This window comes from Apostichopus japonicus, chromosome 12, assembly GCF_037975245.1.
Source record: "Apostichopus japonicus isolate 1M-3 chromosome 12, ASM3797524v1, whole genome shotgun sequence".
NCBI classification, from domain to species: domain Eukaryota; kingdom Metazoa; phylum Echinodermata; class Holothuroidea; order Aspidochirotida; family Stichopodidae; genus Apostichopus; species Apostichopus japonicus.
This window is the reverse complement of record NC_092572.1, coordinates 2,776,795-2,804,671: the sequence shown is the minus strand read 5'-3', so window position 1 is coordinate 2,804,671 and position 27,877 is coordinate 2,776,795. Positions and strand designations below refer to the sequence as shown.

The 27,877-nt window shown below is 39.0% G+C and overlaps 2 protein-coding genes across 3 annotated transcripts; one reads left to right on the top strand and one right to left on the bottom strand.

Moving 5' to 3' along the window:
* Positions 1–2,623: 2,623 nt before the first annotated feature.
* Positions 2,624–10,178, top strand: LOC139977425 (uncharacterized). Its single transcript, XM_071986742.1, has 4 exons — positions 2,624–3,154; positions 4,534–4,769; positions 5,402–5,586; positions 8,898–10,178. Exons 1-4 carry the CDS (start codon positions 2,782–2,784, stop codon positions 9,646–9,648), a joined length of 1,545 nt encoding a protein of 514 aa, XP_071842843.1. The 5' UTR covers positions 2,624–2,781; the 3' UTR covers positions 9,649–10,178.
* Positions 10,179–10,321: 143 nt separating this feature from the next.
* LOC139977426 (uncharacterized) lies at positions 10,322–19,586 on the bottom strand. Of its 2 annotated transcripts, XM_071986743.1 has the most exons (6): positions 18,770–19,586; positions 17,153–17,278; positions 15,703–15,947; positions 14,311–14,365; positions 13,530–13,625; positions 10,322–12,697 (listed from the first exon to the last, which is right to left on the bottom strand). In XM_071986743.1, exons 1-6 carry the CDS (start codon positions 18,930–18,932, stop codon positions 12,597–12,599), a joined length of 786 nt encoding a protein of 261 aa, XP_071842844.1. In that variant the 5' UTR covers positions 18,933–19,586; the 3' UTR covers positions 10,322–12,596. The 2 variants fall into 2 exon arrangements, with proteins under 2 accessions (XP_071842844.1, XP_071842845.1); XM_071986744.1 differs by lacking the exon at positions 13,530–13,625.
* Positions 19,587–27,877: the final 8,291 nt, after the last annotated feature.

The following is a 27,877-nucleotide window of genomic DNA, read 5'->3' as shown; positions in this document are numbered from 1 at the left end:
AATGTGTAATCTGGGGGGGGGGGGGTGGGCTGTTCTGACAAAGACAAATAAAAAAGATGACAATATGCAGGGGTTATTATCTGTGATGGTAAACTTTATGAGTGTACGCATGACCACCCTCCCCCAAAAAAAATCCTTGATCTGCCCCTGGTAATAAATACAACATGGAAACATAATCATTTAACTTTTAAGGCAATGCATGGCAGTAAATTAACATTAACAACAATCTTTATAATATATTAGTTTGAGGTAACACCATGATCTCTCAATGAGTTGGGGTGCATGGTTTTAGCAACTCAACGTTTCGATTAGTAAGCTCTGATCGTCTTCAATACCATTGTTTGTTCAGAACCACCCCCACTCATTGAGAGATCATTATGGTTTCACCGCAAAAATTACTGGATAGTATTTCCACCATGCAAAGTTCAAAATCCTACTTTACAATCCTACTCCTAGTCCTACAATCTTATACTTTGGTTCATAGCACCTGCATTTTAATACTGATATTAAATTTTAAAAAAATTTAAAAAAAACTGCATATTAAGGTACGTGACAGCCAATACTAACTACACTTGAGAAAGCAAGATTTGAGCCGGACAGATCATCAACATAAACAAAATGTAAAATCACTCGTCTCCTCCATCAGAAATAACAGGATTCTGGAAGTTTGAAAATCAAACAAGCTACTGTCCAAATTTTGTTTATAGTTCCAAACATGAATACATGGATTCTGAACCTTTTGACTTGTCCAATGGCTCTTTCTACATGGATTCGATGTTGTGCCACAGACTGAGCTCGTATGATGTCATTTTCACTGAAGCAACTATTTTCCCTCAGGAAGGGGGGAACATTTAGTTTTAAGGCAAGTTCTTGAAGGTCTTCTCCAATATTAAAACCCCGATCTGCCATGATACCGTCCCCTGGCAGGATTTCTCCACATTCGAGTTTCAATTTTAAAACAGTGAGAAACCCACTTCGCTTTACTATTTCTTTATGGCTTATTGACCCTTCGAAAAGTTGCAAAACAAACATCACGCCACCCATTGGGTCTACACCAATCAATGACTTTAGCGTAATAATAATAATAATAATAATAATAATAATAATAATAATAATAATAATAATAATACACAGTTCTTATAAAGCGCAAATACACACTTAAGTCTCTATGCGCTGAAGGACAGAAAACTACAAACAGGAAAACAGGTGAGTCTTTAAGAGAGATTTGAAACTGGTTACTGACTGAGCTTCTTTAACTTCGATCGATAAGTCATTCCAGAGGACAGCGGAAGAGAACTGAAACGAGCGAGAGCCGTATGACTTAGTGCATACAGGAGGAGTGACCAGTAAAGATTTCGAACTGGATCGGAGGCAACAACGTGGTAGCGTAGTGTGGTGCTTATAGTTGCTGTAGCACTCACTCTGTTTCTGAAGTGAACTTGGCACTTGGACAGTTAGTTCAGTGGCATCTATGGTTATGACCGTGTCTTTATATTTTTCTTGAAATTCCTTAGGTCACTTTTGGATGATTTTGTCTCTGTGTGGCCAAATGTTCAGTGTTCCCAGTGCTACGTACAGTAGATTTATCCATGTTATTATTTTGTTTGACACTGTACTGTTAGAAATGTTGAAGCGTTCTGCAAGGTCCAGATTTTTTGCCACGGTTCGTAACTTCATAAAAATTAACAAAAGTTCATTTTGCACTGTCATTTTATATGAACTGTTTTGAATTAAATCTTTCTCTTCATCTCCTGCATCATGAAATTCATATGACGATTCATTAAGTAGCTGTTCAGTATCAATCAGTCGATGTTTACTCGTTTTGCTTCCCCAGTAGATCACATCTTCATTGTCCAAAGTTGGACAAACAAACCTTAAGAACTGCTTGAACCTCTCATGATGCCATCCCAGTTAACTGCATAAATAGTTCATGCTCGATCCTTTCATTCTTACACTTAAAGAGTAAAACTTCGAAAATCCCCCATGCTTAACACTGCGCACATGTCGCGCGTATGGCAAGCCGTTTTACTTTTTATTCAATATTTAATGATATCTTTAATTATTTGATGATATCATTAAATCAATTGTTGATATCAAGAATTCGAATTGTTGATATCATTAAATCAATTAATGATATCATTAATTCGGTTCATTTCTTGATATCAATAATTCATTTAATGATATCATGAAATGAATTAGTGATATCAAGAAATGATTTAAAGATATCAATCAATCAATTTGTGATATGTACATATCACTAATTCGAATTAGTGATATGTACATATCACTTATTCGATTTAATGATATCAACAAATATGACGTCATATTTACTGATATCACTAATTCGAATTAATGAATGTACATATCACTAATTCGAATTCTTGATATGTACATATCATCAATTCGAATTAATGATATCATCAAATATGACGTCATATTTACTGATATCATTAATTGGAATTAATGATATGTACATATCACTAATTCGATTTAATGATATCAACAAATATGACGTCATATTTACTGATATCATTAATACGAATTAGTGATATGTACATATCATTAATTCGAATTAATGATATCATCAAATATGACGTCATATTTACTGATATCACTAATTCGAATTAATGATATGTACATATCACTAATTCGAATTAATGATATCAACAAAGATGACGTACATATCAAGAATTCGGCCATCTTTAATGATATCATTAAATATGGCTGCGATGTGTCTGGTTATACGGCGTAACTCATGGAACTAAGCTGGTGGTAGTTGGTATGGGTCTAGTGCAGTGCAGTATACATTACACTAGTTATACGGTAGGCTCAATACGTAAACTTGCTCTTAATATGGCGGGGATTGAAGCTCAACCAGTTCTTGACAGAATTTCTCGAATATTAACGGAAGTTTTAAGGCTATTAACTGAAAACAACAATGCAGAAGAAGCTAAAAGACGCCTGCAACACGCCAGTGTTAATTTACGAAGGGTTTCAGGTACACTTGACCCAAATAAATTCGAAGCTATAATGATGCCAATTGACGAACTCCTCTCCATCTGCGATGCTGAACTAATGGGAACTAATGGGCCTAACATTATTTCAACACAACACGGCAATGGATTAAGTACTGGAGCAGAACGCATGCTATCAGGTTGGTATGGTGTTAAGCATAACTGTGACTGTAGCATTAACACTGCCTAGGCTAGCCTAACTTGTTAGGACTAACTTATGTGATGTTACTTGTTAATACTGTAGACTAACCTAGGCATACATGATGGTTTATTTAGTTTGGGACAACTGCAGGATACACTGCCCCATCAGGTTTCGTCGTTCTCAAAACGTCACGCTTCACTGATCTACTTACAGAAGTGTATCAATAATCAAAACACTTACACACGATCACTATCAAAATGACGGGGCCGGGTATTATGCTGATACTCATAGTTTAGCCTATGAATTAAAATTAATAAACATGAATTAAAATTACATGACCTCTTAATCACAACTCCAGAATACCCCCTAGCCTATGCCACAGCCGGTGGCTAGTCAAGGCATACGTGATGGTTCATTTAGTTGGGCTCCTAAATTAGAGTTATAGAACCAAAGTAGGCCTAGCTAGGATTGTAGGATATCTGACCTCTTTTTTCCCCTTTATATGTAGGCTATACCCATTGCGGGCAAATATACTAAAATATTTATAGTGTTAGGCCTCCTCCTCCTGACTTTAACAATCAGCCAATCTGTGTTGGGTGCCAATATATATGCATGAGTGTTATGTGACATCAATGATGAGATGAAATACTTTATATTGTTTTATTTCTTAAAAATAGAAATTCCATGGTCTTCCATAACAAATTATAAGGGAAGGAAGACACCCCCTCCATAGCCCCCCCCCCCCTTCTGTCCCACTAGATAAAAGCGTTTGGTTACACCAGTGGACAAAGAGCACACATCAAACCAACTCCACCTCTCTGCAGAGTCGTGGTAGTGCAGATGCTGCTGTCAGCAGCCCTCTATCCCTCTATCCCCTTGGTTCCCAACCGGGGGTACTAGTACACCATGGGGGTACCAGCGAACACTACAGGGGGTACATTGGAAGCCTCTTGGACAATTTAAAAAAAAAAAGTAGTGGTGTATATAATCAGATGCTTATGGTGGGCAAAGGGGTACTAGGATATATATAGCGTAAAACAATTAGGGGTACAGGGAGTCCAAAAGGTTGGGAGCCACTGCTCTAGCCGCTCCAAATATCAAGGAATCCATGACTGCCCTCAGTACTAATTTTGGTCAAATATCATTTCAAAATAATCTTCAGTTATTCAGAAAAGGTTTAAATTCAAAGGCAAGGAATCACAAAGCCATTGGCTTCTCTTTTTTTAATTGGAACAGTATGTGACATGTGTCTCAAAATTCTTAGTCGTTTTTTTCCTTCTGAAGGAACCATTACAATTTTCATGATCTCCAGTGTTATATAAATTATAATTAATTTTGTTTCAAAAATGTTTGTTATATATTTCTTTTTTAATGCAGGCAATCGAGGAAGACCAAAAGTACTCATTCCTGTTGAGCAACTTAAGAAACTCTTTTATAAAGGGTTCACTTCTAAACAAATGGCAAAGCTCTTCAGATGTTCTACATCGACTATTAATAAACTATGCCTTGAAAATAATCTCAAGATGAGAGACAGGTACTCTAATATTAGTGAGGAAGAATTAAGAACCTGGGTGAGCAGACTTCATAATCAGCATCCAAATAGTGGTGCACAGGTACAGTACATTTAATTCCAATGTTCAGTAAAATAACTGTATGAGGTAATTAATGGGCAATGTGGCTTATGCACCTATCAATTGAATGTCCTACCCCCTATACCCCGTACAAGGTGAGTCAACGGTGCGTCATTGCAAACTAAATTGTGACTCACATGTGCTCATTTTACTTGAGATGTCAGTCATCTAGTTGTCAAAGTTGTGACTGAGGGGTGAGTCATTTCACCAAACTTTTACCAACAAAAACAGTTACTAATATGTCACTCACCTTTGTGACACAGGTACACTCATTTTGAAACAAGATGCAAGTCAATTGTGTGACTCAGGGGTGTGTCAAAATACATCACTTGGGTGACTTAGGTCGTTTAATGATGCAACTTGTCAATATATAGGGTGTGGGACATTGAAATGATATGTGCATTACATGTTTATGGGTGTATTTGACAGCTTGTGGGTAAGATAACCTAGTATGTATATTTTTTCCTTTCTTATTTTTCATGCTTTGTGTAAAGGTGGGATTGTTGTAGAACTATTTACAGTTTCACTTGAAGAACTTTGTATGTTTTCAGGTGACACTGGATTCACCAGTTTGTGAAGCTGCCAATTCTAATATATATCAGTTATCTTTTCAGATGATGATGGGCTATTTGAAGGCAAATGGTATTGTGGTTCCCAGAAAGAAGGTTAGAGATTTGCTACGCACAGTTGATCCAGTTGGGACTGGAAGAAGGTGGGGTGCAGCTGTAGCTCGCCGCACTTACAGTGTTCCTTGTACCAACAGTTTATGGCACATCGATGCCCACCAGAAGTTAGTGAGGTAGAGTTAATTTAAGTAATTAATAAATTGTAACTAGAACACAAATGCTCAGTGGCGCTGCCAGGGGGTCAATAAACCTAACTGTCAACACGAGAGAGAACATTGAAAACCTTGAAACTACCATAACTCAGCAATGCCAACTTAAATTGATCTCATAATTGGTAGGTTTATAGAGAAAAGATCCTACTGTATATGACTTATATTAGAGGTCAAAGTTTATGTGAGGTCAACAGGTGTCAAGTACTCAAAACCATGTAACTGCCATAATGAGACAATGCAAACTTTAATTGATTTCATACTCATGTGTTGTTGGCCTTAGTGAGACAATGAACCCTATATTGGAGCTGCCCTGTCCCATAAACCTATCATCACCTCCAATCTACCTATGGAAAGTACTTGACCACATTTGTATGTGGAAGCAACTAATCAGCTAGCCTTGCAGAAATGAAACAATAACAAGAGCCCAAGGGCACTGTGGTTCCTTGCTTGGGGTATATGACAATACACATAATATTATCAAGCAAGATTGGGCTCAAATAGTCCAAGTAACTGTGGTCCTACATGTTCCCATAAAGTAACCAACACTATAGCCAACACTTTTGTGATCACAAAATGTGATCAGATTTTTTTATCAAAGGCACTTTTGAGATCTAAATATGGCGTCGAAAATGTAAGAAATATAAGAGACCTACAAGCGTGTCAACAGATATGATAACAATGGTGACCTCAGATGACATGACCTTTAAGTTTCAAAATGTTCCACCACCCCATGCACAACTTGTCCCAAAATATCAACCATGTCACACCTTGGCATTGAGATTTAATTGCATTAAATGTCAAAAAATTAACTTTGAACTTGTTTGTAACTTCACACACAAAGGTCACCCGGAGGTCAACCAATTGACATTTTTGATCGGTGAGACCTAAATAGAGCATGACTGTAAAAATTCAAACATTTTTTCTTTGCCCATTTTCTCCCCATAATACTACTTTTTTAACATTAGCTGACCTTTGGTGACCTTGGATCACATGACCGTTAAGTTTGAAAATATTCCCCTATACCATTTGCAACTTGTCCAATAAAATCAACCTTGTCACTGGGAGTTATTGCATTAAATGTCTGAAAATTAACTTTGACCTCAAATAACTTCGCACACGAAGGTCACACAGGGGTCAACTTATTGACATTTATGATCAGAAGGTACCTTTGACATCTGAAAATAGCATCGAAACTGTAAAAAAATCCACAAAACACGAAAAGGTCACCAGAGGTCAAATTGAGGTCAAGGGTCACCCAGATGCGGGTCGACAATTGGATTACATTGAAGCAACTCCCAACTCTAACGGACAATTTGTTCTCAAGTTATAGCAAAAATACTAGTTTTTTATCATTAATTGACCTTTGGTGACCTCGGATCACATGACCGTTAAGTTTGAAAATATTCCCCTATACCATTTGCAACTACTCCAAAAATATCAACCTTGTCACACCTTGGAACTGGGAGTTATTGCATTTAAATGTCTGAAAATTAACTTTGACCTCATATAACTTCGCACCAAAGGTCACACAGGGTCAACCCATTGACATTTATGATCAGAAGTTACCTTTAACATCTGAAAATTGCATCGAAACTGTAAAAATCCACAAAACATTGAAAAGGTCACCAGAGGTCAAATTGAGGTCAAGGGTCACCCAGATGAGGGTCGACAATTGGATTACATTGAAGCAACTCCCAACCCTAACGGACAATTTGTTCTCAAGTTATCGCAAAAATACTAGTTTTTTATCATTAATTGACCTTTGGTGACCTCGGATCACATGACCGTTAAGTTTGAAAATATTTCCCTATACCATTTGCTACTTGTCTCAAAATATCAACTGTGTAATACCTTGGCACTGGGAGTTATTACACTAAATGTCTGAAAATTAACTTTGACCTCATATAACTTAACATACAAAGGTCACCTTGGGTCAACTTATTGACATTTTTGATTGATGAGACCTAAATTAGAGCATCAAACTATAAAAATTCAAACATTTTTTTCTTTGCCCATTTTCTACCCCCAAAATACTACTTTTTTGACATTAATTGACCTTTGGTGACCTCGGATCACATGACCGTTAAGTTTGAAAATATTCCCCTATACCATTTGCAACTTGTCCAAAAATATCAACCATGTCACACCTTGGAACTGAGTTGTTGCATTAAATGTCTGAAAATTAACTTTGACCTCGTATAACTTCACACACGAAGGTCACACGGGTGTCAACCAATTGACATTTTTGATCGGAAGGTACCTTTGATATCCAAATCTAGCATCAAAACCAAACATTTTCTTTTTTGCTCGTTTCCTCCCAAAATAAGCACATTTTTTCTAATGTGACCTTTGACCTTTTGACCTTGGTTTCAGATGTAGTTTAATCTCCTGATTCCAAAAAACAAAACGAAAAGTCTGTACAACCATCCTAACTCCGACCGAAAAACTTTGACCCCATATAACTTCGCACATAAAGGTCACACGGGGTCAACCTATTGACATTTATGATCAGAAGGTACCTTTGACATCTGAAAATAGCATCGAAACTGTAAAAATCCCCAAAACACGAAAAGGTCACCAGAGGTCAAATTTAGGTCAAGGGTCACCCAGATGCGGGTCGACAATTGGATTACATTGAGGCAACTCCCAACCCTAACAGACATTTCGTTCTCAAGTTATTGCAAAAATACTAGTTTTTTATCATTAATTGACCTTTGGTGACCTCGGATCACATGACCGTTAAGTTTGAAAATGCTCCCCTAACCAGTTCACAAAATGTCCCAAAATATCAATCTTGTCGCACATTGGCACTGGGAGTTATTGCAGTTTTAATATTTTCGGTTTTTGGACCATAACTGACCTTTGGTGACCTTTGTGGGCACCAAAAACAATAGGGCACACCTTCTCCATATGGCGGATCTATAGTCCAAGTTTGGCCTCAATCCAACTTTCCCTTAGTGAGATAGAGCGTACCCAAGCAAGTGTCACAGACGCACACACACACACACACACACACATACACACACACATACGCCAACCTGACTGCATAGGTTCCTTTTGCTAAAGCAAGGAACCAAAAATAGGTTTGAGAATGGTTCCTTGGGAACTTTAAATTTGATCAAATTACTATACTAGTTCATACCAGTTGAATTTGACTGATCACAAGTGTACAATTGTTTTAGTGGTAGTCATATTTCAATTGGGCAAATTCTGTAATGTTATACAGCCAATAAGTTTTATGCCCTTATATTTCCTATTAATATTACATATAGATGGGGATTCCACACACATGGATGTATTGATGGATTTTCAAGATTAGTTCCGTATCTAGCTTGTGAGACGGTTTGTGATGCCAACACTGTTCTTGGGCATTTCGTAAATGCTATCAAGGATTATGGGGTGCCATCAAGAGTGCGCAGTGACTACGGTGGAGAAAACATAGATGTTGCCTTGCTTATGAACTCTCTGCGTGGACTAAGCCGTGGGAGCCACCTAACTGGAGAATCTGTTCATAATGAGCGTATTGAACGTCTTTGGAGGGATGTACACAAGGATGTAACTTCCCTCTTTTATGAAGAGTTGTACAGTCTTGAGGATGACTTGATGCTTGATGTAGCTAACCCAGTAGAGAAGTTTTCTGTACAGTTGGTTTATTTACCCATTATCAATGAACACCTGGATTCCTTCAGAAAGGGATGGAATTGTCATGCAATTCGTACAGAAAATCACAGAACCCCTGAACAGTTATGGTTTGAAGGTGTTTTGAAAAAGGCTGACTCCTCTCACACTGCCATAAATGAGCTATTTGAGAATCAGCACTCTCTGGAGAGCAGGATTGAGGAAAGCGTACCACTTATTGTGGGACCTAACAGTGGTAATAGAGGAATGAACAATTCTCCACCCTTTGAGATTAGCGAAGAACAAATTTTGCATCTAAGAGAGGAAATTTCAAATACTCAAGGGCGTAAAGAAAAGTATATTAAGTGTGCTACAATCTTGAAAGAGATGCTTGAAAATAACTAGAAAGACCCTTTGCAATTACATTATTGTTGTATATTATTTGTTGTGGTTAAAATGCTACCAGTTTTTGACCTCATGACCTCTAACAAAATCAGATTGAGTTAGCCTGGTTACAAGGGGTTTTCTGAATTTAACCCCTAAAATTACGGTTCATTACCTCACTACCAGCAACCCACATGCCAGCTTGATTGCGTACATTCCTCAAGACACCGGCAAGGTTTCAACAGATATGTATCACCCGTTTCATATTTTGCTGGTATGTGTGCCTCTTGCAGCCCGTGGTTATCAAAACAAAATGTCCACAGCATCCAGCTTCCAGTCATGAAAGGAAAGATATCTGATTAGTTTGTATTTATATATTTCATCTGTTTGTGTGTGTCATGGTTGCAAGTGAAATAGAAGATGTAGCTCAACCTAGAATTCACTAACATAATTAATTATCAGTGATGTTCATTCAGTGTTATTCTTATACAATGGTATACTGAAATATGGTTATCACACACTGAATCATGAATAAACCAAAAGTGATCATACTATATTTGTGTTTTTCATCTTTATTTTTTCCGAAACATATCTTTGTATTTAAAATATATTTGCATTTCTGAAAACAGATAATACATATGAAAGCTGAAGAAGTGACCTAAAACAAGTTGTCATTACCACATGACATTGCCGAATGACTGACTACCACATGACTACCACATCCCAAGGCAGGACAGGGTAATGAGTACCACATACTGAAGCCAAAAGGTGGAATGAACATCTCATCCCAGATTTTTTAGTTCCATTAACACAGTCATTAATTAGCCTAGTGACCTAAAAAGCTAAGAAAGCTGAATTTTGATAAATTGTTAGTAAAATGAATCATACCCATTCAATATATAGGGTACCCCAAAAAACACTTGGTTATGTACTAATCTAAGCAAATACAAACAAGAATATATAAAATATAAAATTTAGGGAAGTGAAACTTCTCAGTTAAAAAAGAAATCTCTGATATTCAGAGAAAAAGCTCATGGAACAAGTGGTGACACAAATGGGGGGCAAGCCCTGGCAAATGGGGGGCAAGCCCTGGCAATAATGAACATTAAGTCTCAAGGTGAAATGATGGACATATATTAACAATGTGATATGTACGGAAAATGGCAACATGACCTTTTTTTCAACCCCAAAGTCACATCCCCAAAAAGTTCCACCTAATGTGCACACATGGCAAAGTTGTAATTATTAAATGTTTATGTATGGAAGGCTCAAGGTAAAAATGAGGTTTATATTTAATAAAAATATATAATATGTAACAAGAAACAGTGACATGACATGGTCTGATCTTAAGGACCAAAGCTATGTACAAGTAAATGATGTAACGTGAAAGAGATTGCAAAACCTTACAATAATAATAGCAATAATCTACAGCATGCACACCCACATTACAAATTATTAACAAGGTGATATGCAATAAAAAACATCGACATGACCTGACAAGTAATTGTCCGATCTCAATAACCAAAGCTATGCACTAGTGAATAATGTAACATGAAAAGAAAGACATAATCACACAATAATGTTTAATATGCTGAAGGTAAAATGAGGGAGGTCAGGCATGTACTGGGGTGAGTGGGACGAAGTAACCATCTCCCTAAATGCATTGATGGCATGCACACATCATGGTTTTAATATATATATAATAAATCATTAAATACAATGGCTTTATGACTCCTTGCCATTGTATTTAATGATATGTCACCTCATACAAAATAAGTATTGAGGGTTGTACTCTCCCAATGGGCAAACTTAAGTGTGAGATTTATCCAAAGGTTAGATGACCTTGTTTGAAAGCTAAATTGTCAAAATATTGTTTAAGCTCCACCATCTCATGATTATCAATCAATGAGATCAAAGTTTACGTATGTAATGGGTTAGGTGTCCCACAACAACACTTAAGTTGGAACAAAATTGGACAGTTATGGAGATATTGATCTTATTGAAGTTGGAGCAAATTCACTCTAAGCCCTGCCTACCTACTCATTAATATTCATGCCACCAATACCAAAAACAATATGAGTGTACTTTCTGAGATGAACCTACATATCAAGTATGAGCTTCATCACAGTTGAACTTCTTGAGATATAGTCTTTACAAACTAAATTGTTAAAAATATTATTTAAGCTGTGCCCACTCATGAATACCAATGAATCAAATTTTACATGACCGGGTTGGTACTGCTGAGTTTTAATGGTTACCAAACCATTAGACCAAGTATAACATCAATCCAAGCTGGCATTGCTGAGTTAATGTGGTTAAAAGGTTATCAATGATTGACCCCTGATGACCCAAAATGACCTTTTACCTATAACACAATCAATAGGGTACATTTACTCACTAAGGCTTACCCACATACCAATTATGAGATCAATCCAAGTTGGCACTGCTGAGTTAGGGCTAACATTTTTAGTCAGGCCCACAAAGTCTTAGTATGGCCCACAAATTTCAGGTTAACAAAAGGTGTTGAGGGCCCACAAAATATTTCAATGCCCCCCACAAATTAGGATGCAAAAAAAAAAAGGCCATAAGAAAAATGTCCCCCTAGAAAGTGATGGCTCAACAAATTTAAGGGCCCATTAGTATGGAAGGTCTCATTTTGAGTGATTTCATAAAATGGCTAATATGGTCTAAAGGTGACTTTGGTCCCCAAAATCCTGAAAACCCAGAGGAGGCACTACCAAAGTACCACTGAATGCTCAACACTGTACCATATAATCTGTAGGAATGGAAGCATTTTGAGTGATTTCATGGCTGTGTCCAAGTTTCATAAAAATCCATCGAAGTATGAATGCATAGGATCAATTTGAGCAATTGTGAATCAATTTGAGGGATTGTGGAAAGAAGGACAGACGGATAGACACCACACCATCACAATAGCTCAAACCAGCATGAGCAAAAAGAGTTAGCTACTAACCACCGGCAATGGTAAGGGGCTGCTCATTAGGTGGAGTTTCAACAACGGCAGACTGGTGATCATTTGCGGGAGATGATACTGATAGGACTGAAGCAGCTGAAATTAAAAAGAGAAGGTTCACACTTGAACAACACATAGCTTGAATTTGGTTCATTCTTTGTTTATGGGTTGGCCTCAGAAAATAGGAGACATACATTGTTTATGCAACAGTTCAAATGCTATTTGAGTTAAATATAGTTTTCTCATCCACTTGTCTGTCAAATTCTCCAAAAAGTTGAATTTGGTTTGGCAAATGAAATTCAAACTGTTTATTATCAATAGTTATGTGTGGTGTTTTCAGCCAAGTTTTTAAGTAAATCCTGAAAATATGTTACATATTTGTATCGAAAAAAATTATAATATTGGTCAGTAACTGTCTTTTAAGAACTTTAAAATTTAGAAGAATTTTTTTTCCTGGTATATATATACATTCCATTGTTTATATAGGCCTACATACTTGTACTTTAACTGCTTCTTTGACCATATTTTAGTGTCTAACCACTCGAGACATCAGATGACCTTTGAACTCAACCAAAAATGATGACAATGTAATTATGAGGAATCTACAAACCAAATATGTGATTCTCAACCTTGCTAAGTGATGGTGTTTACATGAATCTTAGAAGTGTTTGCACCGGGTCCCCAGACTTCCCTACCTGTCGGTACTAGGGTATTTGAAGCTGAATTGTCTACAGGCATGGGCGAGTTGATTGACTCTACTCGAGTCCCGATTCCTGCCCAGTAACTGGAGTAATCACTCCAACACGTTAGGATCGCGACTACAACATTTTATGATTGCAACTTTGCAAAAAATTCTGGCAGGGTATTTTTTATATGAAATCCAGCCAGGTTTAAATTCCAAATAGGTGTATCTGTATTAACTACTAACCATAGTCACTAGTAGAGGGCTGCTCATTAAGTGGAGTTTCAACAACGGCAGACTGGTGATCATTTGCTGGAGATGATACTGATAGGACTGAAGCAGCTGAAATTAAAAAGAGAAGGTTCAACACGTGAAAAACACATAGCTCGAATTTGGTTCATTCTTTGTTTATGGGTTGGCCTCAGAAAATAGGAGACATACACTGTTTATGCAACAGTTCAAATGCTATTTGAGGTCAACAGCGGTAAGAAACTGAGAATCTTGTAGACCAACCCATCAGATTCAGGGCAAACTGGGATGATACTCAAGTTAACCTTGGTGGATAGTTTGAGTTGATAAGAGGTCAAAGGTCAATTACTAAGCCACATATGTGCTACCTTGCATGCATCACATACTTAATTGGTGTGTATGTTCGGCTGTTAGTTGTGTAAACTAGAATAATAGCATATTTACACCATGATATGACATGTCTAACCTTACATGACAAGGAATCACAAAGTCTTTTGGTTTTCTTTTGTACCCAGCTGTTGACCTCATGTGATATTTGATCTCCCTCAAAATCAACAGCGTCAAAATAAAGATCCTTTACCAAAAATTCAAACTTAAATACATTAATTTCTCACAATTCGTCATATGACCACAAATTTAGCCATTGACCTCTATGAAGTTCATCCAGACATCAAATGACTTTCAGCTTCTCAATTGTTTTTTAATTGTACACTTTTCCTAATTAAGCATAACATATAAATTCTTTTGCCTGTAACAATGAATATGAAATAAAAAATACCTCTCTGACTGCGAAAAGCAATGGTGGGTGTTCCAGAATCTGATGGCTGAAATACCTATATGAAAAAAAGAACAAGACAATCAATGGTGAAATTATAATTAAAAGGACCTTGGTCAATGAGACCACTTGTTTTCAGGTATTGACTGGTTCATGAACCAAATTCCACATCCCTTGTAAGTTGTTAGAAGCTGGGGCAATTTGAAAGAGACAGCACCCTTACCTATCCTATATCCTTTTGTAGCCAACCTACCAACCAATTTGAATTCATCACAAATTTCTTGTGTTGAGTTAGCCAGCACAGGTGAATGGAAATAAAATTGAGAACACAAGAGACTATTTTTATTCAGAAAGTGACCCCTGGTTCATAGGCACACTGATGGAACCAGGAGCCATTTGAAGAAGCCAAACAGCTACTGTTGCTGGGCTTGAAACCACTCTTACAGTATATATTATTGTTACAAATTTAATGTAAAGTACATTTCTATTGGCATATTTGTCTATAACTATCCCCCTAAGCATATCATTGGTTCTCATAACTCTTGCATTTTATTACCGTACTGACTTGAGTATATAGTGTCACCTTTGAGTATAACCCCCCCCCCTCCCCCCAATAGGTTTTGGGGAAATTTGGGAAAACAGCCGTGCACCCTAGTCAAGTCCCACTGCATTTTTTTATGTTCCTCAACTGCCGCAATTCTCCAAAATAAAATATAATAATAAAAATAAAAACTGTGTCATCAGTTGAAAAGGTAAAATTGTAGACAGGACAAAGCACAATGATTCTTTTTTTTCTGAATGATCTATTTAATCACTGCATCTGAGGGTCTATTTCAAACTTGGTAAATTTTGTCCGACCCGGCCGACATGTCAAGTCCCACCCCAATTTTCAAATATTTCACCTAAAAAGGGGTCAGACTATACTTGCCGCACTGGCGTGACTGGCGTCAATACGGCATTATCAAATGAATGCATCTTTTGATATGAACTAACATTTAAGCAACATTATCCAAATATTGTTAAGATTTTGTGTTGAAGATGACACGCTAAAATGAAACAGAAGCTCGCAAAGTCATAATTACCGATAGTGACAAACATGCCAATATCATCAAGATTGGCCATATGTTTGCAAAGTTATGAGCATTCAAGGCTTTGTATTCAAATAATTTGGGTAAACTGCTATACTTGCAGGTACTGTATCTTGCATTTTGTCCCATAAACAGTACCCAATGTATAAATTAAATTCACTGAAAACATTGACTTTGTACCAGTTATCAATACAATTGGCAGAATAAACTATTTTGGTTCCTTATCTCTGCAAGAAAATAACATCCTATTACTAGTACTCTATATAGTGTTATAAATAATATCCAGTAGTATGCTTTTAATACTTACAAGGTATTGATCTGGAATCAAAAGTAGCTTCCCCCTGCCAACTGCCTTTTCTATGACTCTTACAGATGATGATGTTTCCAGGATTTTGATCTTTTTTCCCTTATCACACTTAGCTAATTTAAAACCAACAACACCAAGGGACATCTGAGGATACTGTTCACACAAAAAGAGCTTGAATTGTTCCAAGGGCCAACTTCTATTCACCATCAGGATGGTAGCAGTACCATCTTGTTTCTTTGGTGACCCTGAAAAGTTGCGATACAAAAAAGATTGTTTATTTTAGTATTCATTAGTTTTATGAGAATGTACACAGTTGTACTAGTCTTTGTACCGAGATGAGTAAAAACTAGGTCGGACAACTAAATGAAGTAATCATTCGTTGAGTTTTTCCAGGTTTTAAAATCTATGTAATTTGACCTCTGTGGACCTCATATGATGTTTGACCTCTACCACAATGAAAAGGTATCTGAAACTCATTATGGCAAACTTGTATACCAAGTATGAAATTGAAAGAAGCAGAAAAAACTAATGTCTGTACAGTAAGTCTGTTTACCATGGTGTTAAACAAGCAGTGTCACCCATACGTCATCATGACTGCATAGATTCCAAGGCTGTGCTTTTACGGTCATTTTACTAACCGTTTACAAAGCATATCAAAAGATTGACCCTTTCCTTTGCCCCATATCTCTCAAAATAAGCATATTTTTAAGATTTAATCTTTGACCTCCTAGTCAGATTTAGTTAGACTGTCTGAATAAAAAAAGTATGTATGACCATCCTAACAGTACTTTAATACTAGAATACAAAACAAAACTTTGACCTCTGATAACTTCGCACAAAAAAGGTCACACAGAGGTCTATGGCCAATTTTGATTGGAAGACCAATTGAGATCTGAATATGGCCACAAAAATTCAAATAACCCAAGAAACTAGTAATGGTCACCAGAGGTCAAGAGTCACCCAGATGTGGGTCGACTATTGGATTACAATAGCGCAACTCCCAACATCAACAGACATTTTGTCCCCTAATTGACCTTGGATCACTTGATGGTTATGTTTGGACATGATCCCTTAACATATTTACAACTAGTTCCAAAATATCAACCATGTCGGACCCTGTCAATGGGAGTTATTGCTGTGTTTATTAATTTGGTTTTCGGCCCCTAACTGACCTTTGGTGACCTTCACAGGTACCAAAAACAATAGGGCACATCTCTTACTATGGCGGATCTATATACCAAGTTTGAGTTAAGTTCAACTTTCCCTTGTTGAGTTGCCGTGTACGTAAGCAAGTGTCACAGACACAAACATGCCAAGTTGACTACATAGGTTCCTTTTGCTAAAGCAAGGAACCAAAAAATACAATCAAATGCTACTAAGAGCAAATTACATAAATTATTACATTTGTTGGTCAGTTTGTTTATTATAGTTGGTATATATCATTACTCACCATATCCATTGTCGTCAAGGTATTTGCACTCTGCAATTGAAGGCAAAAAATCCACATTGGACCTTTTCAATAGAAAAACCCTTGCCTTCCAGATACTACTTGCCTTCCTTCCTCTCTTTGTTTGACCTACAAACACAAAACAGAATCATCTGGTTAAATGGTACCTAAACACAGGGAATCATTGTTCATTTGATCACTTGAACAGACAGAAAGTTACGTAGGCCAGGGTCATATTATTAACCTACTCATATCAATAAATTCTGTGCAAATGGCAAAGTTGAATATTCATTTATCATGATTACAAATTTTCCATGCCCAAGAAGTGAGTCTAGTCAGTCTGAAAAAAATCTTTTGCAGAACCATGTAAAAATTTAGGTAGTAGGTAAAAAACAAAACAGAAAAAACACAAATGTTGAGTGATTCCTGCAAAATGCACTAAGACTTTGAAGGCACAGTCACATACTAGACTGGGCACATTACCAGGAATATTGAATGATGACGTCACCCTCACGTGACATTTTTTACACTCCACTACAACTGTGCCTCTACTCTAGGCGAAAGCCCCAGTGGTCAACATCTCCCCTTGTTCCCTTTGTCAGAACGTTACCGTACCAAACTAATAATTTTGACTGTTTGCATGCAATATTTCACAAGTAAAATAATGATTAGAATGTTCGTAGTTTCCTTTAATTCAAAAAAGGTAATGTGGCTGTGAAACATGTAGGCTGGGCTAAGTTATTGGCAAGTACCATGCATTTTAGTGACATTTAAGTACAAGTTGGTATAGTTCAACACTACATGTTTCAACACGTGTGGTTTCAACAATTCACGTTTCAACACTTCATGTCTCAACACCTGCCACGGTGGTTTCAACACTTGCCGCTGTGGTTTCAACACCACTGGTTTCAACACTTTCTCGAAGCGGAGTGTTGAAACCGATGGTGTTAAAATCGAGAGAGGTTTCTCCACACCATAAACTTCTTGGCCATTGTATATTGCTATAAATTTTAAAGACATTTATACTACAGTACATCCGTTACTTGACTTCTATTTCTTTAACCAGCCAGCCTTAACCTGAATGACGCCGACATTCGTTACTAAAACTCTTTTCATTTTCCCCGATTGACACATATATTGATAAAATTTTACAATACATCCATTATTGAAAATATATCTCTTTAACCAGCCAGCATAACTCTGAATGTTGATACGTGATATTTTCTATTTTCCCCCGATTGACAATGTTACTACAAATTTATACAATAGCCTACATCCATTATTGAAATTCTATTTTTTAACCAGCCAGCCTAACCCCGAAATTCGTTACTAAAATTTAAACTCTTTCTTTTTCCACATTTGTATGTGACTTTCAAGTATCATTCCACATACTTTCTGCTTATAAAAAAATATATATACCCCCGGGAAGTTTTGGTTATGTAGGCCTAGATATATATAGCACGGGGACGTTTTGGCATAATCCATATGAAGTATAGTATTAGCCTAGGCGTAGGCCTAATACTAATACTAGAAATATAAATAAGCCTAACGTTACGAGCGCATGTGACCTACCCTATCTTCTACGATATAGCCTATCGTTAGGCGGCACTACTAACTTACGCAAGTCAGGTTGACGTCTTCGTCTAAAGTCTCGAAAAGTTGCTGACACGACGGATGCGAAGTCTTCTTGATCGACATCTTCTGTGTCGTGATTATTTTCGTTAATAGCACTTCTGGCTGTTTCAACTAGATTTCTGATTCTGGCCGTATTTCCTGTCGTCATTATTGGAAAAAATCTTGTCGAACTTAATAAATCACTTACACACGCACTGCATCAATATAATGCACTACCCGCACTGAATTGTACTTGCCGCCACATAGTCCCAGGCGCTCATACTGAGGGCGTAATTGATGATATCATTAAATATGGCCGAATTCGTGATATGTACGTCATATTTGATGATATCATTAATTGGAATTTATGATATCATTAAATATGGCCGAATTCGTGATATGTACGTCATATTTGATGATATCATTAATTGGAATTTATGATATCATTAAATATGGCCGAATTCGTGATATGTACGTCATATTTGATGATATCATTAATTTAAATACAGATATCTGAAATTGAATTTATGATATCTTGAATTGAATTGTTGATATCTATAATAGTTCATCTATTTTAAGATATCACAAATTCAATTCTTGATATCAGAAATTTTAATTATGATATCATCAAATAAAATAATGATATCAATAATTACCTTGCACCAATTAATGATATCATCAAATATGACGTACATATCATTAAAACAATTTCAGATATCATGAAATAATTCATGATATCATTAAATAATTTTTGATATCATTAAATAATTGTTGATATCATTAAATACTGAATAAAAAGTAAAATGGCTTGCCATACGCGCGATGGTTTGTTATGATTCTGTTGTTCTGTACCCACTATACGTCACGTGACCACCGTTGCTCGGAGTCGTCGATTGTGTCTATCTACGGACGGAGAAAGTTGACGATTTTTACGACAAAAACAGTTTTTCCCGTGAAAATATGTATGCACGATGGTTCCAGTCAGCTTTAAACGTGTTTCGAGATACACTCTGATTACTACCATTGTATTTTATTTATTTGATGGTATTTTAAACTTGTTGTCTTGAGTTGTCTTGAGCTGTCGTGAAATGGGCCTGTTGACGCTAATTAGTACGACCCCTCATTGTTGACGTTATCGCGGGAATTTAGTTACAGCTTTGGCACAGCTCCACTCTCCAGCTCAGTGCAATTATGTGAAAACATTGTGTTAAGACGCGCCTCGTTTTGAGATAAGGGAAGCGGCGTAACTTTGAGTTTGGGCCCCAGGGTCTAGGGAAGGAAGGCCCCCCTGGCTGCTGTGGAGAATCAACCGATGTGCGCGCATCGCACATCACGAGCGCGGAGCGCGGAGCGCGAAGCCCTACAGGCGTGGGTCCAGGGCCCGCCTATAGGGCCCTGGAAGCTCTGGGGTTCTACAAGCTCTCTGGTGCAATCTAATCCGTATATGGAACACTTCGTGGTGATTTCATCGACTGAGATTTTGGAGAAAATCTGCGTTCATAGACACATTTTTGGTCCGCCTTGTCTGTCATACTGGGAACATGACAAAATGTGTTGCAAAGCTAGAATACATTAAGAGATTGAAAGGACAATAAGATCAAATGACCAATGTCCAATTAACATCAACATGTATATTTCCACCTGTGGCGTAACTCCTATGGACAAATGGTATCCAAGTTCCCGAGAACTTGGAATGGTTAGAGCTTGAATTTACTGAGCCTGGCCTTCTTGTCAGCAAATCAGTGGCGTAGCCAGCGGGAGGGGGGGGGGGGCAGGGGGCGGGAGCCCGCCTCCCCAGTTGAAATGCTCGCCCCCCACTTGCCCCCCCCAAATGGAATTATTGACTGAGAAAAAAACTTGAATGCACACTAAATATGTTGCTTGGCCTATGTGTATATTACCATGGTTTTTATGCAATTTTTATTCTTTACCTTTTACCTTATTCTCTATCTGCGAAATTGGGTGGCCAAAATAAAAATCACTTCTATGGGAACATTGCCTTGAAATTGAATTTGACCCAAGCCAAAAAACGCCACTGTCTCTGTATTGTCAAATGTGGAAACGGGTTGGCAATTTAATTAAACGGTCTCCGTGGCACTCACAAGTGGAGGCTACGTTCAGTTTATATATGTTCACATGGTTATCCCTGATCCCGGGAGTGTGTTCCGAAATGAACAAGTGTCCCCAAAAATGTCCCCGATTCGTCAAAATGTTCAGAAATTTCGAAAATATCCCACATTATTAGTAAAATAATTGTAAAAACAAAATTAAGTCAAGTGTGCAGTCGCAGACAGTGGCGTCACCAGACTTTTCAGTCTGGGGGGTACAGGGGGGCACCAGCATTTGATGGGGGGGGCACTTAGGTATATACGGATCGCCGTCCTGGGGGGTCTAAGGGGAGGGGGGTCCCTTCCAGGCGCGGCGGAACGGGAAAATTATTGGGGGGGGGGCTAATGTGTAGAGACTATCTAAGCGGAGCGCCACCATCGGTTGGCGCGGAACGTAGAAGAAAATTTTGGGTTTTTCAAACCCCCAGATGGCCGGAAACGGCACTTCCCGAGTGTTTTATGCTGTGAATACCTAGCCCTAAAATATGGGTCTCAAGCCTGCAATTTCTCAGATTGCACGTAAAAGTCTGTAAAAACATTGTAATTTGTATATTCGATGGTGTTTTAAGAGAGTAGCTATTACTCGTAGTGTACTCGCAAAGACGTTTTTGAGTGTAGTAAGGGGATGTTGGAGAACTGGCTGAAATGAAGCAAGCCATTGGCCTAAGACGAAGTTGTGTTGCGCTTACCGGTACTCACACTCACTGCTTCCACTTTTCACGGGGCGTGAAGACGCGGTTGGGGTGACAATGTGGTCTATAGCCAGGGGACGTGTCCCCAGCATTTACTAAAATTATTACACCTATATAGTATACGTGTGCATCGGACAGATCGACAAGTATGCATTGAAAAATGGGCAGATGCACGTTTCGGAGCCTTGGTAAATATTGAGGGGGCTTATCATGCATTTGCCCCCTCAACTTTTCATTGAGAGGGGAGGGCTGAGCCCCCAAGCCCCCCGGTTCCGCCGCCACTGCCCCCTCCCCTTTGGAAAATTTACGCATACGGAGGATGGGCTGGATGCAAAATGCTGCCACATTTGATGCTAAATTCGATCTGAAGATATCTCCAGAAATTGCTATTTTTGAGGTAATGATTTTAACAAGGCGCAGAATTTTGCAGAGGATATGAACCACATGCTGTCGATATTATGCCTAACCCTATCAATAGAACCTACATTTGTTGAATTAATGTGTGCATGACCCCCGACTCCTTTCTTGTCCTTCTCGTTTTCGCCCATTATCTATTAAGATGTAACAGGTTCCAGCATCGTTATTGGCTCCTATCAGGGATCTCACCATGCAATCCAAAGTTTGATCACACATCGAGTATGGCTCAGTATGCAGGTGTGAACATTCGCCATTTGTTCCTACAAGCATCTGACCTCAAATGACCTCTGCAGCCCCTACACAACAGGGTTAATATATGGGTCCACAAATATAGGCAAGTATGGTGCCTGCGGACCCTCACATTTCGTCAGCTCCTAACCTGTCAACCTCAGACCAAGGCAACATATTGCAGTACCCTCCCTTCCCACAGTCATGTAGCTCGCGAAGCAGACGTGTATATCCGCTGGTATGGCGTGAGCACTGACACATTCAATGTAAATATCGACACCTGTTGTGATGGCGCGGGTTACGACTTCGATACCCGACGTTCAAGGAAAAACTTTGTCATATTTTCGCAGCTCATTTGAAGAAAATACGAATTACTGTGCTTCTTTTTCCTTATGAAAAACCAACTCAGATGATGGTAGTTGAATATAACAAAATATATATATATTTTTTTACCAACCCAAATCTCAGATGGGGGGGGGGGCACTCGGGGGCACTAGGTTTTTCAGGGGGCACGTGCCCCCCTGCCCCCCCCCCCCCCCTTGGCGACGCCACTGGTCGCAGAACGCCGGTATTTCAGGTGGGCCAGTGTAAAGTGGAAACACTGGTAAAAATATGCTAGATCGATCTAGCCTAGCACTCTTTCGACCGTGTAAATGGCAGCTACGGCGACACAACGACACTTATACTGTGAGCATGAGCAAATCACAAGTTCTCAAAGAACCACGTAAAGTAAGTGGATTTCATTTAAGAAAAAGCTACGTTTTTGAAAATAAAATTGATTTAAAAAGTGCTTCAAAGTATCACCATTTTACATCTAAGCACCTTAGGCACTTGAAAATTTTCCAGGGGGACAGCCCCTCCCCTTAAACCCCTCCCCATATCAGTCACGCAATAAATGTCCCCGATTTCAGTCACGAAATATATGGTCACCCGGCGCGAAATTCGTCGATAAGTTCGCAGACAGTCATCAGAATAGGGGAATTAACCTTCGTTAGACTGTTTGAGTGTGCCTTAGAAAGTGCAAAAGAAGGGGGAATGATAACGTATCTTTTGTTGATGGGGGGCGGGGCGGGGGGGGGGGGCGGGGTGGTGGTTACACTCCCAGGCAAGTCAGATATCATGCTGATCATCTTTGAATACTTACAGAAAGAGCATAGTCTATTCGGATTTTTAAAGAGAATTATCGATGACTTTTTCAGTGATCTGTTTTATCGTTAATAATACCTATGTGGAAATAACATTAAACGTCAGCTAACTAGAGTGACCATTTATACCCTACATTGCTGACACAATACCCGATTTGCCACAGTTTGTCATGCAAACTGTTTGGCATGTCTTTTGTACTAGCTTATTCTGCCCCACCAATCAGACCCTTCGCCCCCCCCCCCTTTGCACCCCCCAGATGGAAAAGTCTGGTTACGCCACTGCAGCAAACATATCGATTAGTCCATCCATATCAAGTGACCATGCCTCCTCGCTCTCGATGGAAAGGATAGCCAGCGAATCCAGCCGATCTTGAGAAATGGTGGTAGGTAAGTCCATGGAGGTAAAAACAGTTTTTACCTCCATGGTAAGTCTTGATTAGCTTCAACTTGGAGAATGATCTTTCTGCGGTCGCCACTGTGACTGGAAGTGTTATAAACAGGACCACAGCCGATAACAGCTTTGACCTGGTACTAAGGTCACAGTCATTCAGAAGCTGCAGGACTTCAGAAACTTGTGACATGTCTCTCAAGTTATAACCACCAACGGAACGACTCAATCTCATTAACAAGGTCAGTTGTGTAGTCTGTTACAATCACGCCGTCTGTGCATATGTCTCCTTTGTATTTATCTGCATACACTCTGACAGTCTTACGGACCTCAATAATGTCAAGGGACAGAAGATTCTTGAGGTGAACGAAGTTGAAGGTATCAGCGACTAACTGCTGGCCTCTGAAACGTTCTTCCGATTGGATGGTAGTGGTGTCAATCACTCGATATGGCTAGCACAATGCACGAACGGGGCTGGTGATGTTACCACTACACTTTTGAGGTAGTCTGAAGGAGCGCGCTTACACCTCCCTCTCGTCCACTCATTTCACTCGCGCCATCATACCCCTGGAAAATATGCCAAATTCGATTTACTGTCTGATACGAAAACATACAAATCCATACACAAATCTTAGGCATCGGCGATTCGGCCGATAGCTGAGGAAAGCGTCAGCAAAAGGGGTTCAAAATATGCCAAATTTGTGTCATCTGGGCCAATTATCGGCCAATGTCATGTGGCGGCCCTGACTGAGAGCGAATTCATTGAAATTAGAGGCGCTATTTCGATATAATATGTACCAGCGTAGCCTATCAAGTTCCAGTGTGTACCTCAGGCTCCTGAGTCAGTCGTGCGGACAGAAGGATACGAGATTTGCAGTTGCAGGGGCATATGATTTATGACGAACGTATTCACGCACAGAATAGTATGTCCATTGTCTCATTCATAGTTTCTTTTCCAACGAAAACGTGCCGTTTAAAAAAAAAAGAAAAGGTAACCCTCTTCTAAGTTCTGTAAATCAGTGCAGCGGGGGCCCCCTTTGGTCGGGGGCCCCTGGGTTTGCCCCGTCCAAGCCCATATATAGGCGTTACGCCGCTGCATCAGGGGTTACAGCTTTGCAAAGCTCCAGCTCAGTGCATTTATAGATATTAAATTATGTGAAACCATTGTGGCCGCGCCACAATGGTTGAAACTGGGCTACGGTGTCTCACTGTGACCTGAGTTTTGTAAAATATGAAGGGTTGCAAATACAAATTTAATATATGACCCTTACTGTACTTTATATATATTAGAGTCTTTCTCAGTAAACTAAGTATTGATTCCAGTAGGGTGTATTTCGGGGCTAAAATTCAGCTCCACCTCTGGGCAGCTGCAGTACAGCCTTTTAGTGTGGAATTATAAGAAATGTGACTTTTGAACAAATTTAAGCTGTTTTTAACAATTAATTGAGATAATGTATGGCCCTACTGGTATCAATCCAACCAATAAACAACTACTGCATGGTCTAGGGTAACAAGCCTCATGCAGCTCCACCACTGAGTGTGGCCAATGTTAGCGAAGGTTGTGATCCCGAACTGCTGAGAATATCAATCCTCATTTCGGGTCGAACCTAGAACTATTGTGGGGTCCAATATTGTATTTGTCTATCCAATCAAGTGGAAGTTTCTTGCAAGCTGCATTCAAATGGAATTTTTTTGCATTTCCAGATGCATCTCCATCAACAGATTTCCGTCGTCTGGACATCTACAAGTACAGAAAATCTTTGTAGAATAAGATCTGATTACTTTTACTATTTTTGTTTGATTTCTCTCCACTCCAATCAGGGCCGGATCCAGGATTTTGAGAAAGGGAGGGGGGCCGACATCCCGATGGTAGCACTTTAGTGATCTGCGTCCTAGGGGAGGGGTCAAAAAGGGAGGGGAGGGGAGGGGAGGGGGCCAACAATTTCCAAGGGGGAGGGGGACAACCCCTCCCCTTGGAAATTTTTGGTTAATTGTGAGTGCTTAGATGCAAAATGGTGAAACATTTCTCCAAAAACTAGAAAAACCAGAAACGTTGCAGACACGCTTTTTTGTGCACATATTTTTTCTTGATAGACACATATTTAACAACGCTCAACAGTGCATGTACAATGGATACACTATTATTGCGTCGATTCGTTTTTTCTTCTGCGCGAAAATTATGACACACCAGATTCACCCCAAGAAAAAAGCATTAAACAAGATATATTCAATGAGATAATTATGATATACTTATTAATGAAAGGGGGGTGTAGGCGGTTTTACACTATCTAACGCAACGTTTTCGCCAAGAACCTGAAGTATTTTTAAGGGAGGGCCCTTAATAAGCGGAAACGGATCACCGACCGAAAAAATGTCGGAATTTGTGGATTATTTCTTGCTTCCTATTGTATAAAAACAAAGCACCTATGTGAAAGACACAAATCACATTCTGAAAATTGTGGAAGCCACCCCGTTACCAAAAGCAGAAGTACTTGCTACACTCGATGTCGTCGCCATGTATACCAATACTCCCCAAGAGGAGGCATTAGATATATGTCAAGAAGTCTAATGAAAAGGCGGAAAAAAAGCGAATATGGAATAAATAAAATATCTTCCATATCCATGCGCAAAGTAATTGAACTTACTTTTAACAAGAAACTGTTTCGAGTTCAATAACCAATTCTATCTACAAAAGATCGGTTGCGCCATGGGTAGCCAAGCCTCTCCGGAAATCTTTGATATCGTCATGCATAGACTGGAAAACCAGATTTTACCGACAGATAATAAAATCTTAAAATGGCTCCGCTATAGAGATGAAATTCTATTCCTTTACGACGGTTCACCTCAGGAACTTGAACAACTAGTAAACAGGTTGAATGAAATTCACCGCTTCTTAAAGTTTACGGTAGAAATATTACACACCGAGGTAACATACCTAGATTTGAAAATCTTCAAAGGTCCAAGGTTTGAAACCAATGGGTTATTAGACACCAAAGTCTACACCAAACGGACCAGGTGCGTATCCAGGGGGGCGTTGGGGGCGCGCCCCCCGGGTAAGGAAAAGAGGAGAGAAAAACAAAAGTAAAAAGGGAAAAGGAGGGGGAAAAAAGAAAAGGAGGAGAGGAAGGAGGGAAAAGAAAAAGAAAAAAGAGAGAAAGAGGAAAAAAGGAGGGAGTAGAAGATAGCCAAGACCTCGGGAAGAGAAAGAGGAACAGTCATAGTTAAAGCGCTGATCCCTATAATATACACAGGGTAGCCAGTGACAGATCAAGGATTACGGAGGGGGTGTGCGCCATACCCTACCCCTTACACCGACAACTATTTTTTTTGACGTTTCCATTTTTCCTCTCTCACTAATGTATCTATATAAATACTATATATGGTATATCATAACGCGTGTGTGTGTATGGACGCCTTAAACAATTGTACAATTGTGCTATACGGAACCAACTGTGGCTGGTCTTGAACTCGACCGAGTCGTCGGGGTACATGACGCATTTCGGGAAGGGGACGACCGCCCCCCCCCCCCCCCCGAGCAAATTTTCTTTATGACATCGCTAGTAATTTCAAAATAGACAATGCTTAGATGCAACTTACAAGGCCTGAGAAGTGTCATTTCCAGCGATCTGGGAGGCATTTTCGGCCAAAATTTTTCTTGTACGCTTCGCGCCAACTCATGGTGGCGCTTCGCTTAGATAGTTTGCCTACAGGCTTCGCCCTCCCTTGGCAATTACTCGCTACACGCCTGTTCGAATTTGTAAAGCAAAGAGCAGATATAACATCATATCAGTGAGCATTGAAATGCATGTTCCACGATGAACAGCCTCAAAAACTGTCTATGTGTGTAGTTAAAGGCAGTGGCGTAGGAAGGTACTTTTGAGTGGGGGGGCTGAAAACTGATGGCCGGCCTGGGGGAGGGGTCTAAGGGGAGGGGGTGTCCCCCTCCCCTTTGGAATTTTTTTGCATTTCCAGGTGGCCTCAGATGCAATTTGGTGCAATATAGCACACTTCCACACCCACTCCATTCTGTAAACTTAATTTTGTATTTTCACCTGGCCTTAGATGCAATTTGGTGCTCCAAATGAGATTTTTTTTCTCATTTGGAATTAAAAAAGGGGTTTTCTGACTTGCGAAGC

Excerpts from the sequence above, each read along its gene's own strand:
- LOC139977426 (XM_071986743.1), bottom strand. The coding sequence starts at position 18,932 with ATGACGACAGGAAATACGGCCAGAATCAGAAATCTAGTTGAAACAGCC. Across the intron at positions 14,366-15,702 it reads TGATTCCAGATCAATACCTT|GTATTTCAGCCATCAGATTC; the intron begins GTAAGTATTAAA and ends TTTTTCATATAG. Across the intron at positions 13,626-14,310 it reads TGCTTTTCGCAGTCAGAGAG|CTGCTTCAGTCCTATCAGTA; the intron begins GTATTTTTTATT and ends TTTTAATTTCAG.
- LOC139977425 (XM_071986742.1), top strand. The coding sequence starts at position 2,782 with ATGGGTCTAGTGCAGTGCAGTATACATTACACTAGTTATACGGTAGGC. Across the intron at positions 3,155-4,533 it reads AGCAGAACGCATGCTATCAG|GCAATCGAGGAAGACCAAAA; the intron begins GTTGGTATGGTG and ends TTTTTAATGCAG. Across the intron at positions 4,770-5,401 it reads ATCCAAATAGTGGTGCACAG|ATGATGATGGGCTATTTGAA; the intron begins GTACAGTACATT and ends TTATCTTTTCAG.